This window comes from Podarcis vaucheri, assembly GCF_965113315.1.
Source record: "Podarcis vaucheri genome assembly, chromosome: 6".
Taxonomy (NCBI): Eukaryota; Metazoa; Chordata; class Lepidosauria; order Squamata; family Lacertidae; genus Podarcis; species Podarcis vaucheri.
The window spans coordinates 14,330,074-14,352,388 of NC_138764.1; the positions used below are offsets into that span (position 1 = coordinate 14,330,074).

The following is a 22,315-nucleotide window of genomic DNA, read 5'->3' on the forward strand; positions in this document are numbered from 1 at the left end:
CTAACCGCAACCTTACAAGTTGTGATTATTTGCTATGCAGTAGGCAAAAACCAAATGGCCCCAGCCAATCAGCCAGATGGACAAAATTCCTACCGGACCCCTGCCCCAAAAGCAGGCGACCCCATGGCAGGAATAGCAAGGTCAAAGCGAACAACCCTAATTCTAGGGGGGGACGGGGACGGGCAATCCGATGCACGGGTGAAAAGAGGAAGCCCTAGCCTCGTGCAAGGAGTTTTAGCATTTCTGGCTGTCAATCAACAAATGGCAACATTAACTTCATCCTAACAACAAGGGAAGCCCCAATCGCATCAGTGGCTAACGATCAATTAGCCCGCCCCCAACTTTGGAGTGTCCTGGCGGCCCCACCGCAACATGTGCTCTCCATGAAGGAGAACACGCCAAAGCAGACATCCACAGAAAAGACGGACACCCCCAGCTGTGGTTTCTGTGCACCCCTTAAAAAACCACAATCCTTCTCTCATATCTGTACACCCATTATAACATAAGTAAGTTGAAGAAATATCATAAGCTTGTTTTCTTAACCTTATTTCTCTTCCTCGAACCCAGGCGTTCCAGAAGGGCATTAGTCCTAAAAGTTGCATTTTACCTGTTGGAGGCAAAGTACTGACGACAGAAGAGGAGTATAACTTGTTATCTGATAAACATTTTCCAGACCCGAGTGGTAAGGCTTGTCAAGTGAAAATAGAATGGCCAATTCCCATCCCAAATGCCCCATTTGATTATTGGCAAGACTTAGAAAGGGAGGACTGGTATATGAGTCAGCAATCTTTTGTAGGTGCCTTCACATCAATAGAGTTTGTTCCAGGGTGGATTTGATTTAAGTCACTAGTCAGTAAGACTTAATTTAAATCTTTTTTTTTTTAATAAAGGCTCTTGCTGGTATAATCTTAATATTTACAACTGGATGAAGGTTTCATTTTTGGAAAAATAAATTTTCAGAGTAGTTTTTTTACAGTTATATCAAAAATTACTGATTTGGTTATACTATTAGAAATACATAGACTGATAACTTATTAAATCTCACAATAATATCATAATTAACTGTTTATATTTGGGCAACTTTTCTGCTGTACTTTATTGGAAGGAGAAAAACAATCATTTCCTTAATAACAATTTAAACAATTTATGTAACTAAAACAAGAACATTATAGGCTATGTATCCATGTTTGTTAACTGATGTGGTTAAACAATTAAAAAAAAAACTTAGACTGAGTTTTAGCACACATGAAAAATTGAAAACAAATCCTTAATTTCCTGATGAATAGCCTTTGGACTATGATATAGCTTAAATAGAAAATTATCTATAGAAATATTTTTCCTCCAAAAGCATTTTATTTTTAAAAATCCAATTTAAATTTTAAAAATCCTATTACAAAAAATTCCAATTTAATTTTTAAAAAATCCATTTTATTTATTTATTTATTTTAACTCCTTGATTTTTATCCACCCTGGTTTGTTCTGATTCAGCAGTAAACAGCAGATTTTCCTGGGGAAGGTAGTGGGACACACGACCCAGGGCAATTTAGGTTTGATGAGGCCCTAAGCTACTGAACGTAACGGGACCCTTTATATGTCCAGCTGTCCTTTGTCAACAATTGTCACTGTTTCTTATGTTGAATATATGCTATATGGTAATTTATGGACCTAACAGATATCTAAAGCCATTTGCACATAATAAAATACGTATTTTATCAAAGTAATTATAACGAGTCCATGCAGAATGTAAAGGTAAAGGTACCCCTGCCCGTACGGGCCAGTCGTGTCCGACTCTAGGGTTGTGCGCCCATCTCACCTAAGGGGCCAGGGGCCAGCGCTGTCCGGAGACACTTCCGGGTCACGTGGCCAGCGTGACGAAGCTGCTCTGGCGAGCCTGCACCAGTGCAGCACACGGAAACACCGTTTACCTTCCTGCTATAAAGCGGTACCTATTTATCTACTTGCACTTAAGGGTGCTTTTCGAACTGCTAGGTGGGCAGGAGCTGGGACCGAAAGACAGGAGCTCACCCCGCCGCGGGGATTCGAACCACCGGCCATGCGATCAGCAAGTCCTAGGCACTGAGGTTTTACCCACAGCGCCACCTGCATCCCCATGCAGAATGTAGGCACCCTATATACAGAAATGAGCAAACCAGTGATATTTTAGGGAGCTGGCTAGCAGGCGGGGCCCATTACTTACATCACAGGAGCCTACACAACACAAAACACTGTTGCTGTATTATTTGTTTTTTATCTTATATTTTGGAAATGTACATCCAGGTGTTTTTTTTCCTTTAAATTTTTTTGGGCCCCCAAGAGAGTGGGGCCCTAAGCTATAGCTTGTTTAGTTTATACGTAAATCTGGCACTGCTCAGACCCATGACTTGAAAACACTTAAATCTCAGGACAAACTGAGGTGCAGATAGGCCCTGAGTCTCCTGATGGGAGATGAGCTTGGAATCTCATAAGCCTTGCCTAAAGACTTATGAGATGCTCATCAATGGTTCCTCTTCATCCTGGAGAAGAGTGACTAGTGGGGTGCCACAGGGTTCTGTCTTGGGCCTGGTCTTATTCAACATCTTTATCAACGACTTGGATGATGGACTCAAGGGCATCCTGATCAAATTTGCAGATGACACCAAACTGGGAGGGGTGGCTAACACCCCAGAGGACAGGATCACACTTCAAAATGATCTTGACAGATTAGAGAACTGGGCAAAAACAAACAAGATGAATTTTAACAGGGAGAAATGTAAAGTATTGCACTTGGGCAAAAAAAATGAGAGGCACAAATACAAGATGGGGGACACCTGGCTTGAGAGCAGTACATGTGAAAAGGATCTAGGAGTCTTGGTTGACCACAAACTTGACATGAGCCAACAGTGTGACGCGGCAGCTAAAAAAGCCAATGCAATTCTGGGCTGCATCAATAGGAGTATAGCATCTAGATCAAGGGAAGTAATAGTGCCACTGTATTCTGCTCTGGTCAGACCTCACCTGGAGTACTGTGTCCAGTTCTGGGCACCACAGTTCAAGAAGGACACTGACAAACTGGAACGTGTCCAGAGGAGGGCAACCAAAATGGTCAAAGGCCTGGAAACGATGCCTTATGAGGAACGGCTAAGGGAGCTGGGCATGTTTAGCCTGGAGAAGAGGAGGTTGAGGGGTGATATGATAGCCATGTTCAAATATATAAAAGGATGTCACATAGAGGAGGGAGAAAGGTTGTTTTCTGCTGCTCCAGAGAAGCGGACACGGAGCAATGGATCCAAACTACAAGAAAGAAGATTCCACCTAAACATTAGGAAGAACTTCCTGACAGTAAGAGCTGTTCGACAGTGGAATTTGCTGCCAAGGAGTGTGGTGGAGTCTCCTACTTTGGAGGTCTTTAAGCAGAGGCTTGACAACCATATGTCCGGAGTGCTCTGATGGTGTTTCCTGCTTGGCAGGGGGTTGGACTCGATGGCCCTTGTGGTCTCTTCCAACTCTATGATTCTATGATTCTAAGACTGACATGTGAGGTGAACCTTACTAGGAGTGCAGCACACTATTAAAAACGTCCTCCTGCAGCATCTGTAAACACCGAGCGCTCGTAATGCATGCTGAGTTAAACATTCCCCTCCCTGGCAGCTTACACCATTTACGTATAGATAAATGTTTGTATAACAAGGAGGCAAGTCATGCAATGTACAGTGGTGCCTTGGTTCTCAAATGCCTTGGTACTCAAACAGCTTGGAACCCAAACACTGCAAACCTGGAAGTAAGTGTTCCAGTTTGCGAACTTTTTTCGGAAGCCGAACGTGCTCCGTTTTGAGTGCCACGCTTCTGATTTGAGTGTTATGCTGAGGTCTGTGTGTTTTTGCTATTTATTTTGCGTTTTTGTTTTTGCGTCTCTCTTTTTCTGATGGATGGATTGTGTGACTGCAGTACATAGTTTATTGCTTTCATTTTATCGATCAATGGTCTCGTTAGGTAGTGAAATTCATGTTAAATTTCTGTTTTAGGGGTTGTTTTTAAAACCACAGAGCTTAGGGCTTGCCGATCGGAAGGTCGGCAGTTCGAATCCCCACGACAGGGTGAGCTCCCGTTGTCCGGTCCCAGCTCCTGCCCACCTAGCAGTTTGAAAGCACGTCAAGTGCAAGTAAATAAATAGGTACCACTCCAGCGGGAAGGTAAACAGCGTTTCCGTGTGCTGCTCTGTTTCACCAGAAGCGGCTTAGTCACCCAGGCCACATGACCCGGAAGCTGTACGCCGGCTCCCTCAGCCTATAGAGCGAGATGAGCACCTCAACTCCAGAGTTGTCCACGGCTGGACCTAACAATCAGGGGTACCTTTACCTTTAAAAGTCTGGATCAGATTAATCCATTTTGCATTACTTTCTATGGGAAAGCGCACCTTGGTTTTGGAACGGACTTCCAGAACGAATTAAGTTTGAGAACCAAGGTACCACTGTATTAGTTTTTTTAAAATGTATTTTTCTCTCTCTTAAAGGTTCCAATGAAAAGGAAAATGCACAGGCTTTTGTTGGCCTTCCAAAGGAATTTCCGGTCTATCTGTGGCAACCTTTCCTCCGACACAGTTGTTTCTGCTTTCCGGATCGGGAGTCGCAGAAGAAATTCAGCACCGTATTGAACGATTGCATCAGACACTTAAACCACGGTAGGTGCAAAAGGCTACGTTCAACATCCTTGCTATTGTGTCTACATATCTGATTGTCACCAGCTAGCGGGCCAATATTCTTTTGCAAAATTACTATGTCACTCCCTTGTATGGAGCCGGAGGGAACTACAAATTATGGGTGATGTGGAAATGCCATGTTAGGCCTTTCTTTGCTCTTTCCAGCCACAGCCATGGGGTGGGGTGGGTAGAGGAAGTACTGTATTTTTTGCTCTATAAGACACACCAGACCATAAGACGCACCTAGTTTTTGGAGGAGGAAAACAAGAAGAAAAAATTATTCTGAATCTCAGAAGCTAGAACAACAAGAGGGGATTGCTGCGCAGCGAAAGCAGCGATGCTTCTTGCTGTTCTGGCTTCTGAGATAGCTGCGCAGCCTGCATTCGCTCCATAAGACGCACACACATTTCCCCTTACTTTTTAGGAGGGAAAAAGTGAGTCTTATAGAGCCAAAAATACGGTAAGTGCAATGACATCATGAAATTAAGGAAGTGATATTATTACATGTTGTAGGGGAGAATTCAGCCGACTATTTTGTCAAGCTTGGGGAAGGAAGGTGGACGTTGGATTTACAATCCCATGATTTGTTTTCTGACTTTGTGCTTTTGAGTAGCCGTGCAAATGGGGGTACTGCCGAGGCTGTGGTCAGAAGGCAGCTGTTACACTTTGAAGCTGAGCAGGCCTAGGTCTGGCCAGTTCTTCAGTGGCAGACTGACTGCCTACAAACCCTACGTCTGCCATCTTGAGTTTCATGGTGACAGAAAAGTACTGTGGTTGTGTCTGGGTTTGGCTGTGGGACTTTGTCAGGCTCCTTACCCAAAACACTTAGATCAGGGGGGCAGCATTTTTTTTCAGTCCACTGTCCTTAGAAGTTGTGGGGGGCCGGACTGTATTTTGAAAAGAAGAAGAAGAAGAAGAATGAATTCCTATGCCCCACAAATAACCCAGAGATGCATTTTAAATACAGTGGTACCTCAGGTTAAGAACTTAATTCGTTCTGGAGGTCCATTCTTAACTTGAAACTGTTCTTAACCTGAAGCACCACTTTAGCTAATGGGGCCTCCCACTGCCGCTGCACAATTTCTTTTCTCATCCTGAAGCAAAGTTCTTAACCCGAGGTGCTATTTCTGGGTTAGCAGTGTCTGTAACCTGAAGCATCTGTAATCTGAAGTGCCTGTAACCCGAGGTACCACTGTAAAAGGACACATTCTACTCATGTGAAAACACGCTAATCCCCAGACTGTCCGCGGGCTGGATTTAGAAGGCGTTCGGGCCGGATACAGCCCCCGGGCCTTAGTTTGCCTATCCATGACTTAGATGGTGAGGAATGACTTCGTACAGAGTTCCTTTAAAAGAAGTGCTCTGTGCTTACTGAGTTTAATCTGGACTAAACATTGTTCCAAGCAGAGGGTCAGCCATGTTAGTCTCTTCAAGGAGACAACAGCAACCAAGAATCTTGTGGTACTTTTAAATTGTTGGCATTTGTCTGTCTTTGAGAGACAATGGAGTGCGCCTCCAAGGGTGAAGTCAAAATGCTGTGTTAACAGCACCAAAGGGTACAAGCCATTTAAATACTAACAAAATTACTGTGCCAAGTGCTTTTGTAGATTACAGACCACTTCATAAGATGCATGAAATGTTACCTGGAGTTGCACACACATATATACGTGGTGGAGGAGGAGGAATGGCAGAGAGTGAGGTCAGAAAGAAAGAGAATGCAGGAAAACACAAGCTCTTGAATGTAGAGAATAACTGAGGCAGGCACCTCAGGCTTGGTTTGCCTGAATGGGCGATTAGCTCCTGATTAAATGAATTTGGCAGCTTTCTCATCACAGCTAATGCTTTTCCTTTCCTTTTTTTTAACTGGCTAAACAACCAATCAAAATATGACGAAAGCACTTGAGTTTCACTTTGGAGGTACAAATTTCACATTCAGAATTCCAGCATTTGAATTCTGGGTGCAAAACTGGGGTGTGTGTTTCCCCCATGCAATTTTTGAATGTTTTTCAAAATGCCATCTTAATTATAGGTGAGTGTTAGAGTAAAGGGCGATGCCCAGCCATTTTTAAGACTGGAAGTGGTCTCTGCTGGTGCAACATTTTCCTAGCAACCACAAGGTCCACAAGGAATCATTTCCTATACCTTTCTGATCTTTCATGAGCAAGGGACCCCAATTCTTTTAAATTACAGATCTGTACTTGGGCAGACGCGGGTGGCGCTGTGGGTTAAACCACAGAGCCTAGGACTTGCTGATCAGAAGGTCGGTGGTTCAAATCCCCGCGACGGGGTGAGCTCCCGTTGCTCGGTCCCAGCTCCTGCCCACCTAGCAGTTCAAAAGCACGTCAAAGTGCAAGTAGATAAATAGGTACCGCTCTGGCGGGAAGGTAAACGGCATTTCTGTGCGCTGCTCTGGTTCACCAGAAGCGGCTTAGTCATGCTGGCCACATGACCTGGAAGCTGTACGCCGGCTCCCTCAGCCAATAAAGCGAGATGAGCGCCGCAACCGCAGAGTCATCCACGACTGGACCTAATGGTCAGGGGTCCCTTTACCTTTACCTTACTTGGGCAGACAATGTACTCAGCACTGAGGCAAGATCTATATGTGGTGAAGCATCTATATATGGTGAAGCTTCTGCTTTTGGGAGGAACACACATTTTTGGCATGGCACAGAGTCCTGAATCTCTATAAGCCTCCCCTGAATGCGCCCTGTAAAACAGCCAGCTGAAGTCAATTTCCTCTGGTGCATACTTAAAGGGAAAGCATTTATTTTGCATGGTTTGTAATCCCCATTATTCATCTTTTGAAACTTTGGTCATGCAGTGATCTGGGTGAAATATAATCTCTTTTGTTCTGTACTGGGCCAGTAATAGAGTGGATCAACTTTTCCTGGCACGCTGCAAGTCTTCTCTGACTCAGAACCTGCACAGTGGGTTTAGCTTGGTCGATATCTTTCTGCAGAAATGTTAGCTGACTCGCGGTTCCCTTGGCTGTCCCCGCTCCTAGCTGAATTTCAGCCCATTTCTCAGTGATGTGCTAGCAAAGTGTGGAGTAAATGACCTAATAAGTATTTTCTATCTTTAACATTCTGGATTTATTTCCTGCTCACTTCGTGCTTGCGCCTTCATTTTTTATTTATTTCTGTCACATGAAATTACCACGCTGTGGAAGGATCTTTCACATATTAAATATCTGGATGTTTGACTAGAAACTTACGAGAGCAGAGTTGCTTTAGGGGAGGGGTGGAGTCGTTGCACGAACTGAGATTTCGGTGTGGCTGACTTCATTCGGCTCATTTTAGGGGAAGGAATGACAGACACTGCAACACACGTTAAACGAAAGGCCGGTAGAGAAATTTTGGCAACAAGAAAGCAGCACCCTTATTGATTTCACCAGCATCTGCCTTGCCCTTCACTTTCACTGGGTGGCTACCCCAGTGAAATAACTAACAACATTGAAATCCTAAACAGTAGTTAGTTAAAAGCGAAAACCCACAACATCAGCAAATCTAGTCAGAACTACACTGTTAAAGAGAAACAAGGCTACTGCCATTATGCACTCTGTTCCTGACCTTGTTATTTGGCGTCTGTTTGTTAATTCCAAGCATGTTAGATTTGTGATTGTGACCTTGTTTGCAGTATTAAAGGCAAGGCAGAATTTATTAAGCCTGTAGGAAGTGTAAAGTAGAAATGGAAGGACTATAGATTTCTCTTGGTGAGTGAATCATATTTTGCAGTAATAAATTCCCTATTCACACAGCCCCCAGCCCCCAATATACCGTATTTTTCGCTCTATAGGACGCACTTTTTCCCCTCCAAAAATGAAGGGGAAATGTGTGTGTGTCCTATGGAGCGAATGCAAGCTTTCGCTGAAGGCTGGAGAGCGAGAGGGGTCGGTGCGCTCTCCAGGCTTCAGGAAGCTACCCGCAAGCCTTCGGAGCCCGGCGGGAGTTCCCGACAGGCTTCCAAGGCTTGCGGATATCAGGCAGCAGCCCGGATCCCGGGGAGCACAGCGCTGCGCACCCCGGGCTTTGGGCAGCTATCCGCAAGCCTTCTGAGCCCGCAACCTGAGCGGCGCAACCTTGCCGCCGCTCCCGGACCCGTTCTGGGGGCTGGGGTTGGGGGAAGCTCGGCTTCCCCGCCCCAGCCCCGCGGCTAAAAAGGAAGCCAAGACAGCCAGCGGGGTGGATACTGCTGGCTCTCTTGGCTTCTTTGGTCTTTGGGGCTGGGGGGGAAATAATTCCCCCCCTTTATTCCCCCCCCAAAAAAAACTAGGTGTGCCCTATGGTCCGGTGCACCCTATAGAGCGAAAAATATGGTGTGCTGTGTGTACACGGGGGGAGGGGAGGATGAACCCCTCCTAAAGCCTGCCTCTCCTTGGTGTGTTGGGCATACTGTTGGAAAGGGCTTGTGCACACCGCCACAATCTGTAAAAAAAATATCATATCCTGGAACCCTAGGGGGGAAGTGATGGAATAGTGTGAGCAGACCTTGCCTGGACTCAGTGGAAGTGCACTTTCCCATTGCGTGTTTAGACCTCCCTCTTAAATAAATTCAAACAAGGCTCAAATTTTGGTTTGGTTTTTTGGCAGAATTTAGGCCACAACATTATTGATTACAGAAAGTGACTGGTTGCATAGGCTCTGGTTCGACTAGCTCCCTGCCTTGCAGGTAGCGCTGACCCACGATTCCAGCATAGGTCAGCCAAGGGTGAACACCTATATACAGTGGTGCCCCGCAAGACGAATGCCTCGCAAGACAAAAAACTCGCTAGACGAAAGGTTTTTTCATTCGCGATTTGCCTCGCAAGACGAATTCCCCTATGGGCTTGCTTCGCAAGACGAAAACGTCTTGCGACTTTGTTAAACCGTTTAAACCGTGCTTCGCAAGAAGAAAAATTCGCTAGACAGCAAAAATTGCGGAACGAATTAATTTCGTCTTGCGGGGCACCACTGTAAGTGGAAAGCCAGGAACAGGCTAACTCCGCCACGCAAATGTCCCCCTGGACTCAGGCACGGGCGCAACCCCCTCTCAGGGGTTGACCAAACCATCGAGTCCCTGGATTCCTTTAACGGAATACCCTTCACATAGGGATGGCGACAGCGTTCTCCCATCCCTATCACCTGAACCAGAGCCTATCCGCAACCTTACAAGTTGTGACGATTTGCTACACGGCAGGCGAAACCCAAATGGCAACAGCCAATCAGCCAAGTGGGGAAAATTCCTGCCTTGTCCCTGTCCCAACGACAGATGACACACGACGGCATCACAAGGTCAAGCGCAAAGCCCTAAAAGTTGGGAGAGGTGGGCGGGTGTTCCGAATGCACGCACCGAAAGAGGAAGCTCTGGGTCACGTGCATGGGCATAAATAGGTCCCTCGAACCGTTTGGACTGAGTCCCATTGGCCAGATTGTACCCAACTTTGAGGGACCTACCAATCAGGAGTTATGGCTATCCAAACGTACCCACCCACAACACAGGGTTAGGTTGCCAGGTCTCACCGCAACACGTGCCCTCTTTAAGGGAGGACCCGATTTGTGTGCAGACAGCGGTTTGTGCAAGTGCTATTGTAGTGTGCAGCCCGGTAAGTGTGGCTGTAATTGTCTGACTGCATCCATCTTTATGGAATCTGACATTCTGCATAGAATTTAGGCTCCTACCATTTAATTGATTTTTTAAGTTCTATACCACTTAACCCCCCCACCACCACCACCCCGGTTTTATTTGTATGCCGCCTTTCCAAGGTTAAAACTGTGCTCTAGGCGGCTTACAATATATATATTTTTAAATGACATAACTACAAATGTGACAAAAGTAGCCCTAAACAATAAACAAAACACCAGGAAGTTTTCAACCAAATTGAACAATTTACACAGAAATCATAAAGATACAAAATAAAGATACAAGAAGTTAACATCAACGACTGAATTTTTGCAAAAATACACAGTTACATATAAAATGTTACATTAATACAAAGTTAGTAATATATATAAATCTGTATCAGTTCATTTTCCTTCTGATACCCTCCCTCTCAGCCTCTGGGTTCTCACTCAGGGTCCAAACCAAGTAAGAATAGACCCATTAAAATTAATGAACCTAAATTAGTCATTAATTTCCAAGTGTTTACTCTTGAGTCGAATTAACGTTGGAAACAACCCATAGTTTCCACATTTGATAAAGGTTCTAACCTTCATGACTGTGGAGTGGCATTTGAAAACAAGTATTTAAGTTTATAGATGTCTCCAATTAGGCTCACAGAACTGAAGAGCCAACTCTGGAAGTTTAGAACTGTCATGGCCTTTATCAATCTCCTTTATGTTGGCTGCTCATATTGCACATGCTGATAATTCTTCTATCAGCCCTAGATGTTAATCCACTTGTCACCACACTGCTGCTTGTCTCAACTCTCCTCTTAGATCTGCAAAAAAGCCACTCACTATTTATTTTATATGTTTGGCAAATATGTGTTCCTTTAGCCCTGACTTCCTGCTTCCCTGCAGAATTCAGATCGCTCAGGGCTGAAGCAGTCCTGGCTGTGTCCTGCATACCTACACAGTGTTCATTTGCTTTTTTCATTCTTTGTTTTCGTACGACACAGTTAGCGCTTGCATAGAGTTTTGAAGATATCTCTAATAGATTTCTGCATATATACAGTATATACATGTTTTTAAAACCACTCTGTTCTCTTTTAGAAAAGTTGTTACCAGGGATATATTTTCCCTTTAAGATATTTCACTCGTCCTATCAGACCACATTTTCAACTACTCTGGGATTCCTCAAATATTTTGCTGGAAGAGGAAACGGAACACTCGCTCCACATTTTGCTTTAGGCCAAATTTCTGTGGCGGCCCAGGTTGTTGCTGTCCTTGAGTCTTTGTGATAGAGCAAGGTAGAAAGAATAAATTAATAGGTGCCTTAATATTCAGCCCCTACCCCATGCTCTCCATGCTTTTGGAAGCTGTAGTTTTACAACTAAGCAACGCTTTTTGCAGATCATTAGGATTCAGCAAATCCTCCAAGATGAGGACAGCTGAATCCTATAGGTATGCAAGCTTTGTACATGAAGCTTGCAAGTTTTCTGTTGCTATAAAAACAGCACATGATTGCAGGCCTGCATCCTGTTTGGAAGTGACCTCATCTAGTTTCTGTTGGTGGTTAGCAGCTCTTGTACCGCATGATCTGGCTAAGGAAGCCTCACAGTCCTGTTTCTTTGTGTACCAGGCAATTCAGCTCTCATTACAATGGATGGCACAGAGTGTGAAGCCTTGAGGTTTTTTGTTTTTTTAATTCCTGCTCTGCAAATATCAGCTCTTACTTATTCATCTGGGTTTGCAGACTACATTCAAATGCTGAATCATAAAGCTGTGATTGCATGAAATTGAAAATCCAGTTCATAAAGGATTCGCCTCATTTCCAACCCCCCCAAAAGTGGGGACAGTTTCCCACTTCTACCCAACGATTCCTACAATGTGATTGTATCCACAACTACTATCGCCTAAAAAATAAAACAGCTCTCAGGGTTTTAAACATTTTTGAAAAAAATGAAATTGTAACCTTGCAGCGGTAAGCTTGAAAACCAGTGCAAAATACTATACAATATAAGACACGGTTCTAATCCTTTCTATTTAGACAAAGCACTCACACCAGCCATGTGCCTTCCTTGCCATAACCACTGAGCCTCTTGGGCTTGCCGATCAGAAGGTTGGCAGTTCAAATCCCCGTGACGGGCTGAGCTCCCATTGCTCTGTCCCAGCTCCTGCCAACCTAGCACTTTGAATGCATGCCAGTGCAAGTAGATAAATAGCTACCGCTGTGGCGGGAAGGTACACGGTGTCCCCGTGCGCTCTGGCACTCGTTGCGGTGTCCCCTTGCACCAGAAGCGTTTTAGGCATGCTGGCCACATGACCCGGAAAGCTGTCTGTGGACAAACACCAGCTCCCTCAGCCCGAAGCGAGATGAGCGCCACAACCTCATCGTCACTTTTGACTGCACTTAACTGTCCAGGGGTCCTTTACATTTACCTTTTACCTATGGCAGCAACCACTGGATCAAAGTGGACTATTAGAGGTGGTAGTAGTAGTAGTAGTAGTAGTAGTAGTAGTAGTAGTACAGTGGTACCTCGGGTTAAGTACTTAATTCGTTCCAGAGGTCCGTTCTTAACCTGAAACTGTTCCTAACCTGAAGCACCACTTTAGCTAATGGGGCCTCCCGCTGCCGCCGCACCACTGGAGCACAATTTCTGTTTGCATCCTGAAGCAAAGTTCTTAACCTGAAGCACTATTTCTGGGTTAGCGGAGTCTGTAACCTGAAGCGTATGTAACCTGAGGTACCACTGTAGTAGTAGTAATAGTAGTAGTAGTAGTAGTAATAATAATAATAATAATAATAATAATAATAATAATATTTATACCCCGTCCTTCTGGTAGACAGAAGACTTACTGAATCACAGTGCTGCGTGGAATTCAACATACTGCTGAGAAAATGGTTCCATCAAGACAACCATTTCTGCTTGCCTGACAGGATGATCTCTCTTCTACCCCCGCCAAATGTTCTGGGGGTTCTCCACAACAGATTTGTGGGAGGTACAGGGGGAGAAGAGAGGGGAAAGCCCTGTTACGCTAACAGGAGTTATTTTGCCAGCTTCCCCTGCTGCACTGGGGTAGTTGAATCTAGCCCTTTATCCCCACTGTTAGACGTTTCTCATTTAGGAGTGGTCTGCTTCTCATTTAAGACGGAGATGGCAGGCTGAATGCTTGCATGTAGCTCCATCTGATAGCCTGGAACACATTCGGAATGTGGATGTGTTTAGTGACTCATTAAATCTAGGATTCTCTGCTGAAAAACCTGCTCGCTTTGCCATCTCTGCTTCTCTTTGCCTTAAGAGCAGCAAACCCTTTAGGCACCAGGATGAGAAAGGCACGCGCTCCAGTCTTGCTTGCAGTTATCGGTAACTGTTGCTACCCAATTTATTTTATCATATTCTGAACATGTGGGAATTCAGCCATGTGATAATTCTAAGAAGATAGGCAGATCTGGGCCAGTTTCCTTCTGTTAACTCGCTAGCTTTAAACATGAGCAGCCAGCATGTGGGTGGAAACCAGTTCTGTGAGCTAGCAAGTACTCAGTCAACTCCAGACTTTGGTTAAAGGAAAAGGATTCAAGATAAGCAAGCAAGTAAATAAATAAGATGGAATTAGAAACTGCATCAAAAGAAAATAAGCAATGATTTCTAAGCACCACGCATGATATAGTCATAAGTTACATTCATCATCCCTTGCATTCATGTTGCACAGTGACCCATTTTTCGGTCAAAGTGCACAAGGACTTCGGGCAAGCACAGACTAATAAAATAGTAAGCTACCCTAGGAGTAGGGCTACGAGGAAAATTTGGCTCAGTTCACATTTAAAAGCCACTTTACCATTTTACCCCTTCGGAAATAATATACAAACCAAAACAAAGCCATAGGCTTGAAATTTGCACAATTTTGGAGTGTAGCTCTCCAGCAAAGTAATATGTGCAAAAAATGTGTGTGTTAAGGTAAAGTGTGCATGAAAATGTATGTACAGTGGTGCCTCACAAAACAAAAATAATTCGTTCCGCGAGTATTTTCGTCTTGCGATGTTTTTCGTCTTGCGAAGCACGGTCCATTGCAACTGCGCCTCTTCAAGCGGCTTTAAAAAAAGCGCAAGACGTTTTCGTCTTGCGAAGCAAGCCCATAGGGAAATTCGTCTAGCGAAGCAACACAAAACCGAAAAACCCTTTCGTCTAGCGAGTTTTTTGTCTTGCGAGGCATTCGTCTTGCGGGGCACCACTGTATCATTGAAAATAACTTAGTAAAATGCATTATATTAGAGAAAATATGCGCTGCAACCCCATAGTCAGCTTTGACTGGACTTAACCGTCCAGGGCTCCTTTACCTTTTTTTCTTTTTTTACTGCCACAAAACTTCCCTCAGTGCTTCCTCCTGTCAGTGATGAGTAGACTTAGAGTAAATTGGATGTTGAGCTGACATCAAGGTCTGCCACAGTGACTTAGGACATTGGATACAAGGTATGAACAGGCCTCGTAAACTCACCCCACCCAGAGGAGTGCCTATTTGCTTGCCCATTCTCATAAACTTTGGCTGTTTGCTGTGCTAAATGCTGTGCCCCCCCCCCCCCACTGCAGGGAGCATATTGTTTGCTTGATCAACCACTTAGCTTGCACCTAGCTAGGTATCTATTCCTCTTGCGCACCTGCCATAACTTGCAATCGTGCCTCGCTTGTCTAGCGCTCTGATTTAAGCTTTAAAGTCTTTGGCAGAAACCAAGCTGGGAGTTTGAGTTCTTCATGCCTGGCAGTGAAGTGGCTGATTGAGGAAGACTGCTCTAGGAAGTGTAACATCTGTCTTTCCATTCTCACCGCATGCTTTTGTCAGCATTCAGGCAAAACATGGATTGTATGCATCGCTTACCTTGCTAGCATGGAGTTTTCGGTCATAACTGAGAATTCTTAAAAAGCTGGCTCATCCCATTGCAGGCAGAGTGATAAGAGAAACACATATGCTGCCTTCACTATTAATTCGAACTATTGTTCGAATCCCCACGGCGGTGTGAGCTCCCGTTGCTCTGTCCCAGCTCCTGCCAACCTAGCAGTTCGAAAGCACACCAGTGCAAGTAGATAAATAGGTACCACTGCGGTGGGAAGGTAAACAGTCTTACTGCTTATCAGAAAAAGGGAATTAACAGCCATCACCTTAGCTTGCATGCCTTATCTTTCACCTCACACACATAACCTTCACCTGGATGGCTTTATAAATCTGGGGGTATGGAATGAATTCCAAGATGGTGCCGGACTCATGCATTGTCTATTTTGGGAGGTGGGGCTGCGGCGGGAGTCCAAAATTCACCACCTTTGAATTGCATTCAGATTTTACTGTCTGAGGCTCAAAAAACTACATACGACACAGAATATATTTTTTGCGCTTCCGTTTCTTTAACAAAAGATTTAACATGCTGCTTTTTACTTAAAACATGCCAAGCTGTATGATTCCGTGATTTAAAAGAGAATATAATGAAAATACATTAAATTGCCAAAAAAATTGCAATAAAACAACAAGATAGGGATAGCAAACATTTTCAGCAGGGGGCCAGTCCACTATCCCTAAGAGCTTGTGGGGGGCTGGACTATATTTTGAAGGGAAAAAAATGAATGAATTCCTATGCCCCACAAATAATCCAGAGATGCATTCTAAATAAAAGCACACATTCTACTCATGTAAAAACACCAGGCAGGTCCCACAAATAACCCAGAGATGCATTTTAAATAAAAGGACACATTCTACTCATATAAAAACATGCTGGTTCCCAGACCGTCTGCGGGCCGGATTTAGAAGGCTATTGGGCCGGATCTGGCCCCTGGGCCTTACGTTGCCTACCCATGAGATAGGGTGTTTGAAAATGCTGCGCATTTTGTGACTAAGTGAGAGACAGTTCACCCATCAGATGGATACTTATCTGCAAATGAGACATCACAGATGAGTCATCACCACAGAGGTGAAGACTTGAGGAATCAAAAAAACAGCAGCGAGAACTTTGATATCGCCTCATTTGTCATGTTTTTCAGTGGAGGCAGTGCACACATTCAGCTATGAGTGTCAGGACAAAAAATGAAATAAAAATCAAGTGTAATTCTATAATATGCAATTGTGGGCAGCGTTCGAAAGTCCTCTTGTTCTAGGCGCATTTTGTGACAGGGAATTTCATAAATGCGAGCTGTTCCTGAGCACTAGGTGCAACACTAGGCGCGAATACTCATTTTCAGCTTTGTGTTCTTATAAAAAAAGTGCGCCTAGCCCCTCAGTTGCGGCGCCCATAACCTAGGTTTAAGGAGCAATTTAGCTCCTAGCTTTCAAATCCCAGTTTCTAACACTGATTATGGGGTCACGTCATACTGTTTGATATGTCAAGACCAATTCCCAGTAGTAGCCCATATTATTGGGATCTTAATTTCTCAGTCTTTCTTAATATTCTCTCAGTATATTATTATCCCAACCTCCATGCACACATTAATTCTCATTCTCTCTCTCTCTCTGCTTAACCAAAACAGGCCAGATGTAAATTAACAGAACATATGAAGAAAACAGGATCTTAATGAAAAATATGTTTATTAGCGCATTACCGTCGTGTTTAGGCCGGGAAAATAGCATTTACCACTCCGCTAAGAATAGTGCTTTTAGTTTAGCTGTGCTCAGCTTCCACATCTCACAAAATAAATTCGTTTCTTTTTTTCTTTTTCGCTAGCTAACATATCAAACTAATAACTTTGCTTCCAAAAAGTGAGTCATTGTGCCTCAGCCCTGTGGAATGAATCAAGATGTAATTGTGCTGTGCTACAGAGCAGGCAAATCTACCTCATAAATTTTGGTATAAGTCTAGTTTTCGGATCTCAGTAATGAAACGTCCAAAGATTACATAATTATTTTGTAGGGCTTCTCTTAGGAATCACTCTTCTTTATAAATATGGATCCACCCCCACCCCCGCCGCCATCTGCTGAAGAGTTAGAAAAAGCAAGTTTGGACAGATCTTATATTTAAGTTCAGTGGTGATAGAATGAATGCTCAGTTGGTCAGGATTATGTCAAATAATGCTGTATTGCCAAATATTTCTCGCATGCAGTGTTGCTTTGACTGCTTTTTTTCCAGTATTTTAAAAGTCTTTAGTAGTGTAGTAATGGGTGTTTTGAATGTCTTTATTCATTCTGATTACTCTGAGAGACATCATCACGTGAATGCGACTGATGTGTAAATTGTTCTTGCCCTAGACATTTTGTGCAATGTTGCTATGTGTCCCATAATATTTCAGGCCAAACACTTCCATCAGTTTCCTTTGTGGCCTTTAAGAAGGAAAATAGCCTTTGGGTAAATTGATGACCCCATGTTCCTAGCATCTGCCCTGAAAAATGACTAATAGCCCCAAACTGCGGTCAAACCTGTTTTGCTGTCAAAGAAGCATAGTGAATTGAACTATTCAGCTACTTAAGGAAATGATATGCACTATGGAAGTTAATCCATTTTAGAAGGATCTGCTCTCTTGTTGAGCTGAGATCCTGTGATTCCAGCTTAAATGAATATTATTTATTTGCTTGTTTATATTTTAAAGAAAACCTTCCTATCCCACAAAGTCCCCAAGGCAGCTCACAATCAGAAAGTAAAACTACAGTACAATACAGCAGAAACAGCGGTATAACAGAGCAAGAGCTAAAAATCAAAGTAAGCTAAAAACAAAAACAAAACACAATTCATAGCAGCAGGTGTTAAAACAAACAACTCAAAACTCACACCAAAAGCTTGGCAAAAAAGGAGTGGTTTTAGCAGAAAACATACACACAGTTACCAAACCTGATTCACCCTGCTACATCTAACTTGCGCATGAGATTTTGGGACCAGATTTGTCCCAAAATTTGGGACCTTGGAGAAGCAAGAACCGCCGAGCCCCAGTTGGGGCTCAAAGAAATTAGTTCATAATTATGAGACCAAAATGTCATTAAAAATAAAATGGTCATGTCATAATTGCAGAAGAGTAAAATTGATGGCTGGTTTTTTTTTTTAAGATCCATTTACCGTCTCTATCTAATTGTCAAGAAATTCGACTCAGTATTGATCCAGAACAGATTCCAATGTATAGTTAGCAGAGTAAAATGATTCCCTCCCCCACCCCCAAAAAATAATAGACCAGAGGCAACTGTATTTCATTCAGCAGAGCTTTACTGCTACTGAAGGCAAATGAGCATCTTGGTCACATTCTGGATTGGCCCTGTCCATAAGAAACCCAGTTGCAGCAGACTTAACTTAAACTTACAATAACTTATAATAGGACTAAAACCTAACGCTATATACAGAACACCACACCAGATGAGAGACCGAAAGAGAGTGAAACCCAGACTCCTTCTGGCTTTACTTTTATAGTCAGCATGACAAAAAGAGATAAGAGAACCAGTTTAAGCGTCTCTGAAGGAATCACCCAAACATCAGAAACCTTCCACTGGTTTCTTTCATACACAGAAGCTTGCAGAACCCTTTTGAATTAATTAGAATAGGAAAGATCTCTCTACACATCAGATCAATGCTTTCTGTACTAAGAAATGCAAACTGACACTAATACAGTGGTGCCTCGCAAGACGAAATTAATCCGTTCCGTGAGTCTCTTCGTCTAGCGGTTTTTTCGTCTTGCGAAGCAACCCTATTAGCGGCTTAGCGGATTAGCGCTATTAGCGGTTTAGCAGCTATTAAAGGCTTAGCGGCTATTAAAGGCTTAGCGGATTAGCGGCTAAAAGGCTATTAGCGGCTTAGCGGCTTAGAAAAAGGGGGGAAGCGGGGGGAAATCGGAACACTCGCAAGACGTTTTCGTCTTGCAAAGCAAGCCCATAGTGAAAATCGTCTTGCGAAGCAGCTCAAAAATGGAAAACCCTTTCGTCTAGCGGGTTTTCCGTCTTGCGAGGCATTCGTCTTGTGGGGCACCACTGTAGTCATTTCCTGGTCTTAAAGCAAGTCACTTGCCTCTGATTCTCACTGGTTTGCCTTCAGTAGAATGGATGCTGACCTGGCGAATGTCATCTTTGAGGTATAATTGGGTGTTTTGGGTTTGGATCTCATCTCTACCTTGTACTCAGTTTCTGTGATTGGAGTTCTTGTTATTAAATATACCAAGAAAAAAGCACACCAAGAACTCAGGCCAATGTAAGTTTCAATAGTGGGAGTGGTCCCTACTCACAAATCAATAGTCAATAGTAACAAAAACTAATCCATTCAAAAGTATGTATTCTGACAAGGATTACAAACTCAAATAGAGGTTACAAACTCTTAACACAGATTACAAACTCAAACTCATAAAGATATGTATAACACAATAATTCGTTACAGAATTAGGGATAAGAGTTTATGAGTAGAGGTAAGTTTATGTTAGTCCATAGTCGGATTTGGCGTGGAAGTCTTAGTTTCAATCAGTGAACAGAAGTCAGAAGTAAAATTCGATGTGAAGGTCTTAGTTTCAAACATAGAGCAGAAGTCAGAAGTCAGTTATAGATTAGAAACCAGGACAGGTCCCTATTTCGATGTATTCACCTCCATCGGCCAATTTTGAAAGGGTCCTGTAAGTTTGAAGACTTTCGGATATATATATCCTGTTATTTTCTACGTGTGGGTAGAAAAACGTGACTTCCACGCCAAGTTTGTAATCCTTGACAGAATACATACTTTTGAATGGATTAGTTTTTGTTACTATTGACTATTGATTTGTGAGTAGGGACCACTCCCACTATTGAAACTTACATTGGCCTGAGTTCTTGGTGTGCTTCTCAATTTCTGTAATTGGGCAGGTTACCGTATTCTTTGCTCTATAGGATGCACCCGACCATAGGACGCACCTTGTTTTAGAGGGGGAGAACAAGAAAAAAAATTCTCCCCCTCTCTGCTCAGCGCCCCTTCAGCGAAGCGGCAGGAGAAACGGAGCCCCTTCCATTTCTCCACCCGCTTCGCTGAAGGGGCGCTGCGCAGCTCTCTCTCTCTGCTGAAGCCAGGAGAGTCTTCCTCTCCCGGCTTCAGCAAAAGGAACCCGAAGCCTTCGGAGTGCAGCGCGAGTTCTTGCTGCGCTCCGGAGGCTTCAGGCGGCTATCCCTGAAGCCTGGAAACCGTCTGCGCTTCGGAGGCTTCATGTTGCTATCGCTGAAGCCAAGAGCCTGCATTCGCTCCATAGGATGCACACACATTTCCCCTTAATTTTTGGAGGGGAAAAAGTGCGTCCTATAGAGTGAAAAATACGGTACCTGTCTCCATCTAGTCCACCCTTTCTGACGGTGGTCAGCCAAACGTGTCTGGGGAGCCTATAAGGTGGGACTGAGGGCAGCAGTCTCCCCCTGTTGCTTGTCTCTAGCATCTGGTATAGTGCCTCCGAACATGGAAGCTCCATTTTGATTGATGGGAGGGGTGTTCAGTGAAACCACAGTCATGCGTGATGCAAAAAAAGGTTTAGCAGAGTGGAGGGGGGACATGTAGCCCCCTCATTTTTCGAAGGAGCCAGCTGCCACTGACTCCCTTGCAGCTTTTACAAGATACCCCCTTCCCTCCCACAGTCAGACAATAGAAACTGTCGAGAGAGATAATGACTAATTCTATTATTACATCTGAAAGTTCGTGGACGTGAGAGAAGCCCTATCATCGCTAGCTGGGGTGGAGTCATCTTTGTTTACATCCAAATGCCAGCCTTCTTGTTGGTCTCGTTGTCCTGCCCTGGATAGGGATGAGCACAGCTCTTAAATATGAAAACACATGACTCAGAGTCCCCACCACCAGGGCAATAATTACAGCTTCTGTGTCTTCCTCTGCCCAAAACCTTGCACTGGCTGGGAACTTCCATGCAGCTGGTCCCTCTGGTGGCAAAAATGGTTTTTACAAGTGCTCTTGCCTGCAGAAAAGTGGATGCTTTAACAACCTCACACTTCTTGTGGCTGCACCTAGTGATTGCTGTGCTAGCACAATATTGTATCACTTAAAAATGGGGTTTGCTTGGTGGTTGAGCTGAAGGTATAGTTCTCCAAGTGTGAAGTTGCCTCAAGCTGCTTTCCTTCTCTGTCTTTTATTTAATTTAACTTAATTAAAATTATTATTATTAAAATGTGTGTATTTCCCTCCATCTGAAGATCATACAGCAGTTCACAACATAAATATACAAAATGAGAACACAAAATACATAAAACAATAACAGAAACAAACTTATAACCTGGAACACAAATTTTTAAGTTGTCGTTGGACCAACTGGAGAAGCAGGTGGGACTGTCCTTTGTTATTGCAAGATTTCTCTATGATGGGACAATAAGATACCTAATAATGAGCGTTCCAAACAGGAGGGGGCAAAATCAAGTTATTGCCACTTGCGTTAAATATCAGGAAAGAGGACTGTTGCTGACAGAACAGGACTCCCCTGCGTATTTCTTCATGAAGCAGATTAATAAGAAACTCAGCCCTGTGAGTGAATTTAAGAGTCAATTTTTACTGAGGTTTCTGGGTGTTCACCAGTATGCGGATGATACCCAGCTCTACCTCTCTTTTAAATCAGAACCAGTGAAGGCGGTGAAGGTTCTGTGTGAGTGTCTGGAGGCGGTTGGAGGATGCATGGTGGCTAACAGATTGAGGTTGAATCCTGACAAGACAGAAGTACTGTTTTTGGGGGACAGGAGGCGGGCAGGTGTGGAGGATTCCCTGGTCCTGAATGGGGTAACTGTGCCCCTGAAGGACCAGGTGCGCAGCCTGGGAGTCATTTTGGACTCACAGCTGTCCATGGAGGCACAGGTCAAATCTGTGTCCAGGGCAGCTGTTTACCAGCTCCATCTGGTACGTAGGCGGAGACCCTATCTGCCTGCGGACTGTCTCGCCAGAGTGGTGCATGCTCTGGTTATCTCCCGCTTGGACTACTGCAATGCACTCTACGTGGGGCTACCTTTGAAGGTGACTCGGAAACTACAACTAATCCAGAATGCGGCAGCTAGACTGGTGACTGGGGGCGGCCGCCGAGACCATATAACACCGGTCTTGAAAGACCTACATTGGCTCCCAGTACGTTTCCGAGCACAATTCAAAGTGTTGGTGCTGACCTTTAAAGCCCTAAAC

The 22,315-nt window shown here is 44.0% G+C and overlaps 1 protein-coding gene across 1 annotated transcript in view; it reads left to right on the plus strand.

The window, feature by feature from the left end:
- NIBAN1 (niban apoptosis regulator 1) overlaps window positions 1–22,315 on the plus strand; it is a 102,139-nt gene that overhangs the window by 51,120 nt on the left and 28,704 nt on the right. The window contains exons 4-5 of the mRNA XM_082225443.1: window positions 568–682; window positions 4,490–4,657. Of these exons, the coding sequence (XP_082081569.1) occupies window positions 568–682; window positions 4,490–4,657 (283 nt within the window). The remainder of the gene's footprint in view (window positions 1–567; window positions 683–4,489; window positions 4,658–22,315) is intronic.